Consider the following 7,575-nt stretch of genomic DNA (forward strand, 5'->3'; position numbering starts at 1 on the left):
CCAAATGTTCGCCATGGACCGCCAGTAAGGGCTCCCATGTATTCCTCCTCGGACTCAAATCTGATCATGAAGAACTGACGAGGGAGATCCATAACATACATCATTCCTTTTGGTTTCCACAACTCGCATAACTTGCGGCTCAAGGCTGCAATCGAAACATTCACCCCCAACACTTTAACAAGCATACACCTTTCCCACAAACCATTCATAGCCTCCAGGACTTCAGTACCTATCGTGACCACTGGTTCTCCATCTTCTGCATTCGGGAACTCCAGCCGTACCCTCTCCTAAACAAATCGATCATCACCCCCCCCCCCCCGCATTCGTACCCTTCACTCGAGCCACCCAAGATCCTTGTCCATCAGGTGGATCCTCGGGGGCCTACGCCGCTCACCAATGTCTCCATTATCGCATCTTGCTCGTGCACTCCCAAAACCCTAATCGCCACCTCACTTATTTTCTTTTCTCCTTATCCCTATTATTATTATTATTATTATTATTATTATTATTATTATTATTATTATATATATATATATATATATGTAAAATATTACAAAAACAGTTATTATATATTAAATATTTAATTTAATAGACATCGAAGACCTTCTCTCTTTGTTAATTATTTAATATATATACATGTAGAGTTGACCTGGAAATAAAATATAACTAAAAACATAATTGATAAATATCGTACATTTTTTCTTCTTATAATATTTTTAATAGGTATTAAGTGTAGATGGTCAAATAACTTATTTTCAATCTTTCGTATCCACCACCATATTTTCTGAAATCAAAGTAATGTTAGAATTGTTATTCAAAACTTTAACAAAAAAATTGTCCTTGTTTATATTATTTTGTAAGAAAGTTCTCTAGGCGGTCGTCTAGGCGTTAAGCGCTCAGCAGACACCTAGACAACCGTTTAGACCGCCTAAAATCACATAATATTATTTTAATATATATTTTTATTTTTAGTTACATATATTTAAATTTTTAAGTTTTATATTCATATACATATCTATAAATGTTTATATGTTATTAATCTAAATTAAATAAATGTATTTTTACTAATTTTAGTTTATGATTTATTATTATTTATTTCTTCTAACATATATTTTTACATAATTTTACATATAATATCATAAATATAATGTTCGTATTGTAAATGTCTAAACCGCCTAAAAACTCCTAAAATTCTGACTATGTGTTATAGGCAGTAGGCGCTGGGTCATCACCACATACTGCCTAGCGATTTCTTGAACACTGTACAAATATATCAAATATTTCTATGTAAATAATAGCTTAGTTTAGGCCTGAGAATTTACACTGAATTATCACTACAAAAAAGTCCACATTGATAGCACGGTTTGCTGAACTGCTATTGAAGATGATTTGAAATTTTAGTTATTATATTATAGCATTTTGTTAACGCTATGACAGAATTTCACTAGGCGGAAAACTAAAATCACTTGTTCCGCCTAACACTTAGTTAAAATTTAGACTTTTTGCCTTTTACACTACATTTCCCCTCTTTCTCGAAATCCCTAAAGAGTAAAGATATAAAATCTATCAGACCTAACATATCACTTAGCCAAATATTAGACATTTTACCTCCCACACTTAATTTCTATCTTCATCTCTCCACACCCAACATTCAACACTCATCTTGTTCCAGCCCAGAGAAGAGAGAGAGAGAGAGCGATTTCTTAGAAGATGTTGTTAGATTCAAATCTGGAGCCATCTAAAAGATCATAAATCCATATTCGAGTGGGTCTACACCAACGAAAGCGAGAAATCCAGATTCGACTTGGTCTAGTCATGGTGAAGCTATAATTCAAATTTGTGGTTTCTAGTTAAGTTGTGCTCGGCTTTTTGTATTAGATGCAGCTGAGCTGGAATAAAAGGGTGTTGAAGAGTCATCACTTTAATTCGTGAGTAACTGAGTATGAATGATGTTAGGATCCCACCTCTGTTTTAACCTCTATGATGAGTTTGTGTATACTTGTGAAATTTAATCAAATGCTGGATTCGTTTGCTAATGTAAATTGTAGTTGGTGTTTGAGCAAATTTTAACCTTAAGTCGGAAGCTTTTCCACTCTCAAGGTCCTCGCTTCTTTTTTTCATTCTTTCAGTGTGATTGATGTTGTATTAATAATATTATTCTCATGTAGCAATTAAATTTAGTGATGAAGAGTTGCTACTGAAGCTCATGAGCTTATTTATCTTTTAATCGATTCGTATGAGCTGCTTAAACTTTTTCTGTTGTGTTGTTGTTCTTATTCTCATTTTCTTTTTTTTTTTGGTTGAAGAAAGGGGATAAAAGAGCCAGAAATGCTAGGACACAAGGTTAGGTTTTTTTGTTGTTATACTGTGTTACTAAACAAGACCTTGAAACTCTTGGCTAGAGAGTCCGCTTCCTATCAATTTGTATTGCTGCACTTGGTTTGACATTTACTTAAATGTGCAGCTTCTAAAATACTTTCAGCTTAGTGTCTTTTCTTTCTCCATTGCTAGTTTTATCTGTGAGTCTTTCTCTCTTTGCCTCTATGATCTAGTCCTTAATTTTGCAGTTGGAAGATCATCCCACTTATTAGAAAAGGTTTTCTGTGGCCCCTTTTATTTCCTTGTATCAATAGAAGAATGAGGATGTCCAACGCTTTTGAAGTTGTCATGTCGTATTATCCTTAAAACTTGTAAGGTTCCAAGATCAATCTAAAGAAATCGTAGAGATCCTAGCCTTGTCCAAGAACATGATGATCTACAGCTCCATGTACCTTCTATATCTCCTCACTTTGGATGAGTTACATATGTACATGTTCTTAGAAGTTTGTCTCTATTCTTTTTGGTCATCTTAATTTTGTTTTAATTAAGATTGGTGGCACTTGATTTTATGTAAGACTTGATTTTATGTAAGACCTCTTTTGGTTAATGTAATATTAATTTTATGTATGTTGATAATTTTATGAAATATAAAAATTATATATAAATACAATTAAATAAATTTTGTAAAATAGGATTCAATTATACAAATTATTAAATATATATAACAAAAAATAACACTAATTTTTTGCTATCATAAAATGTATAGCATTTGATTAACGCTATAATATGAAAATGCTATCGTATGTAACTATCTATTAAAGCATGTCAAAACGTTATAGTATGTGGGGTGTCTACCATGATTGCCGATGTCACAGTATTTATGATAACGCTATGTTATATGTTCTTTCGCGCTAACAATGTACATATTTCTTGTAGTGTATCAAAAAAAAAATAGCTTACTTTGAAAAAGCTATAAAATTGGTGGATCAAATTAGTCATATTTATATAATCGTGGTTACAACGACGAGGAAGACAACTTGGAGCTTCCTTTTGGTTAATTCTCTAAGTCAAGTACATTTTTTTTCCATATAATAACAAATTATGGCGACATTATGTACTTAGGAAATCGGAAAGGTAGATTAAACAATGATAACAAGGTTACAACTTTGAACTATAAATAGATATTAGCAGACATATGGAATGTCTCACCAATATTAAAGTTAAGACAAAGCAAAGCAAAACCAAAAGAAATGGCAAAGAACATCAACTCAGTTTGCTTCACCGTTCTCTTTGTTGTCTTTTTCATGGCTACCACTGGTAAGAACTTTGGATGTTCTCTACTATTCTTACATTTTTTTTTTTAATTATCTTGTAAAACGATCATGATGATTTGTCAACATGCAGAAATCCTGAAGAGCGATGCTGAACCTGCATGCTTCACGTTCTTAGACGAGTGCGGCCCAGACCCGTTCCCTGGTACGAACGTTGATTGCACTAAATGTTGCAGAAGCACATACAAGGGTCAACATGTATGTAAAGGGGTTGTTGAGGGAAGCGAGAACCACTGCCATTGCTACCAAAGAACAAAAAAAGAGTGACTGCTGTTTTCGTTGGTTTTAATGTGTGTTTACATTAATGTACGTTTCTTTTGTTTCCAAATAAAGCATGAAGGAAAGTTTATCACTACTTGCCCCTAACTGCAGAATTGATGTTGTGTGTACTGTTGTTTTATTCTCAATACTAATTTGGTTTGTTTATGTTCCTCATTTCTTTCCCGCCTACATTTCACGTTTTTGTCTCAAGAAATTCACTTAATCTGGTACAAACTCTTATAATCTGGGACAGTAAGAACAGTTTTTTTTTTTTTTTTTTTTATTCAAGAATCTGAAGTTAAAACTCACAAATCCTTTATATGTTCTTAATTAGGATTTTTTTGTTTCTTCTCTTTTTGGTTCTTTTGAAACAATCGTGCTACGCCAAGCATTTGTATCGAAAACCATCATTTATGGTAGTTAAATTTTCCATTTATTTTCTTCACTTACATAATTATTACAAGTTTCATCCAGTATATCCTATTATGATGATTGATTACCTATTTACCTGCAGCATATATACTTCTACAAACAAACATTCCACGATGCAGTTCTCTTTGCAATAAATGGATCCATATATGACAAGTAATTCTAAGTGTAAAACATCGGATGAACATGGTCTCCCGAATCACACAAGACCACCATGGATTACTCTTCATACATTCCTCTAAAACATCCAATAGACTTTGCGTTAATAAACTGAAAAAAACTGCATTGTTTAAGAATCAAACCCCAAAATATTCTGTAGAAGCTTTTAAACCTTTGACCACTTAAACAAAGGTCTTCCACAATCAAAGTTTACATTTTATAAAGTATGAAAAGCATGTTTTTCATATCATCTAAATTGCTCAAGGTATCTAATTGGTCTTACGCTAGGTTTATGTAGTTAAAATTTTGAATTTGAAAGATGCACTACAATATCTTAGATAATAAAATAAAGTAAGGTTCACAAAATCCAAAAAAACTGCCACTTGTCCATAATTTGTTGACATGTGTCATTTTATTCAATTTTAATATAGAAAGTTTATTAATTTTATTTAAATTATTAATTAAAAACTTATTAACAATCTATTTTAGAGACAAAAAAATAAATATACAGCATTAAATATGAAATCCGTTTTCATATTTTTTTAATATTTTATTTATATTAATAGTATTATATAATGTTTTAGATGTTTGAAAGGAAGATAAAAAAACTATATAAAACTTGAGAACTTCTATTAGAATTTAATACAAAAATTTAATGAACTAACAAAATGCTAACATGATAATTAAAAAAAGAGATATAATATGATAGCTGAGAGTCTATTTTATTTTTATTATAAAACACATATGTGACCAATACATAATAAATTATAAGTGACTTGTGAAAGTTTTTGTGATCTTTTCTTGTTAAACACGTAATGTAATATTAGTCGAGTTTGCTTCTTCTCGTGTAAATTTATAGAACTTTCCAATTGTACTGTCTCTCTCTGTGGGAAATGACTCATGGGAAACTACTAGTTATTAATAAACTTTAAGGGCTGCTTGTAGCAATTCTGATCTTGTATAGTAAGTGTTCAACTAGGATCATGATGCTCTTACTCTACCCAATTCACTCTAAACTAATTAAAACTTCTTAATTCCACTCAGTCTATTAAATTCATCCAAATTAGACATTCAGTTAAACTGTCAGATTTTATTTTATAAACCAATAACCGTGTTTTACTAAACTCGTAAATACCGGAGTCACAGGAGTTTTACTAAAATCTCTATTCTACAATCTCTAATTATGATTTCACAAATATAAAACCATTATTTTGTGTGATCATAACCATGAATGAATAGTTTTTTAGAATCTTTGGGTTAAGGTAGATTAGGATGATTTACGAGTTTGGATATGGAGTTTAAGGTTGGATCTTAGAGAATCTTTACTTATTAGTTATTTATAAAGCTAGATTAGCCTTGATCATGTTGATTTTAGACTTTAGGAATTTCATGAACAAAAGATGTTTGATGAAATTCCCGAACCAAAATTTTTAAGTGTTCTGCATTCTTTGCTTTTGGAAATTGTTGACTAGGATGCTTAGTGGATAGATAAACTTGATTATAATGCTTATTAGTCAATTGATTGTCTTTGTAAGAAGTTAATTATTGATTGGTTGGTAAACTGATTAATAGCATGGAAATGTGTTGGTCATGTTTAGTGTTTTATGGCCTAAGGATATTTGCTTGTTAGAAGCTTTGTGAAACGCCATATTCTATGTCTTTATCGTTCGTAATCGGCTGCTTAAACCCGAGGATTCACTTTTAGTTATTGTTGAGTAATTTGCTTTTTTTTCCCGCTTTGATTTAATTGCAGTCTTGTTAGTCTTTTTAGAATTGAATTCTCTTGACTTGTTTTCAATTGTTTACTTTAAGTTGCATGATTAGCTAAGTTTAGATACTAAAACCCATTGTGAACTTAAATTCTCTTGACTTATATACATATCATTGTTATTGTGTGTATAAACTTAGGCGAATATTAAATTGGGTGTTTGTAATAGTCCCCTATAATATAGCGTTTCAACTAGGTTTCCCCTGTACTTTCAGCCTTTACCCATTTCTACCTATACAATGTATATTCTATACCTAGTAACACCCACACTATATAAATCTACCCAATTAACCAAAACCAATAAAGCTTCTCAGTTGCCTTAAAAATCGATAATTCACGTTTCCAAATTCGATCAATTCTTGACAATTTCAAACAAATCCAACATCAATAACAACTTAGGTAAGAGAATAGCAACACTTACAACATTTTTGTATGGGTAATGCTTGATTCTGACCAACGAGGGCATTTAGATTCCCGACTTCAATTACTACCACATACGATGAAACAGAAGCATAAGACGAAGAATAAGAATAAGAATATGTATAATGAAGCAAAACAAAATGAAAAAAAGTTAGTCGGTCATCGATTTTAAAACGCAAATTGAGTAGGTTTATATAATCTGAGTGAAATTGAGTAGAACATAAATCTTATAGGTAGAATTTGATAAATACTGAAAGTATAGGGGAACCTAGTTGAAACGCTATACATTACATGGGGACAGGCAGCCCTATTAAAATTGATATATGATTGTTTTGTTTGTGGTGTTATCAATTTCTTACTATTTCCATAGTTTATATTCAGTCTTACGTATTTGAAGAAACTAGAATAATAGTTCATACTAGTTAAAACAGCTTTTGAAAGGGTGGTTTATAACATCTACTAAATTCATCCGCTTGTGAAACATAGAACATTTTTATTTTTACTAGTTTATTTAAAATACACAAACCAATTATCTCCACTTTAAACATGTTTTTATTTAGAACATATATATAGCTTTAAACAAAAAAAAAACAAAAAAAAACTGTAGTTGACTCCCATAGAAGCTTATATTTAAACGCAACTCGCGTTGGAGAAGCCAAATTGCATTTCTTCTAATTAAGGCTTATATCATAAATTCAATAACCACGTAAATCACGATTTCTAGTTCCTCAATACATTTATGTCGAAAACGAAACTACATATGAAATCATCTATTCTAAATAATGATGATGCTCATTGTCGAGTTCTACAAACCACACACATTAAGCTATTAATAACTTCGTGGCACCTTCATGCTTCACAAACACAAATCATTAGTATAATGATGAT

At 31.3% G+C, this 7,575-nt stretch overlaps 1 protein-coding gene and 1 long non-coding RNA gene across 4 annotated transcripts; both read left to right on the forward strand.

Annotated features, from left to right (window-relative positions):
• Positions 1-1,536: 1,536 nt before the first annotated feature.
• On the forward strand, positions 1,537-2,946 carry LOC147945694 (uncharacterized). Of its 3 annotated transcripts, XR_015596696.1 has the most exons (3): positions 1,537-1,928; positions 2,049-2,100; positions 2,307-2,946. It is a non-coding gene; the product is annotated as an uncharacterized LOC147945694 (long non-coding RNA). The 3 variants fall into 3 exon arrangements; XR_015596694.1 differs by having other exon boundaries at positions 2,049-2,946; XR_015596695.1 differs by lacking the exon at positions 2,049-2,100.
• Positions 2,947-3,545: 599 nt separating this feature from the next.
• On the forward strand, positions 3,546-3,937 carry LOC104780349 (defensin-like protein 206). Its single transcript, XM_010504848.3, has 2 exons — positions 3,546-3,636; positions 3,724-3,937. Exons 1-2 carry the CDS (start codon positions 3,570-3,572, stop codon positions 3,915-3,917), a joined length of 261 nt encoding a protein of 86 aa, XP_010503150.1. The 5' UTR covers positions 3,546-3,569; the 3' UTR covers positions 3,918-3,937.
• The last annotated feature ends 3,638 nt before the right edge of the window (positions 3,938-7,575 follow it).

This window comes from Camelina sativa, chromosome 4 (genome assembly GCF_030686135.1).
Source record: "Camelina sativa cultivar CO46 ecotype springtype chromosome 4, ASM3068613v1".
Lineage (NCBI taxonomy): Eukaryota > Viridiplantae > Streptophyta > Magnoliopsida > Brassicales > Brassicaceae > Camelina > Camelina sativa.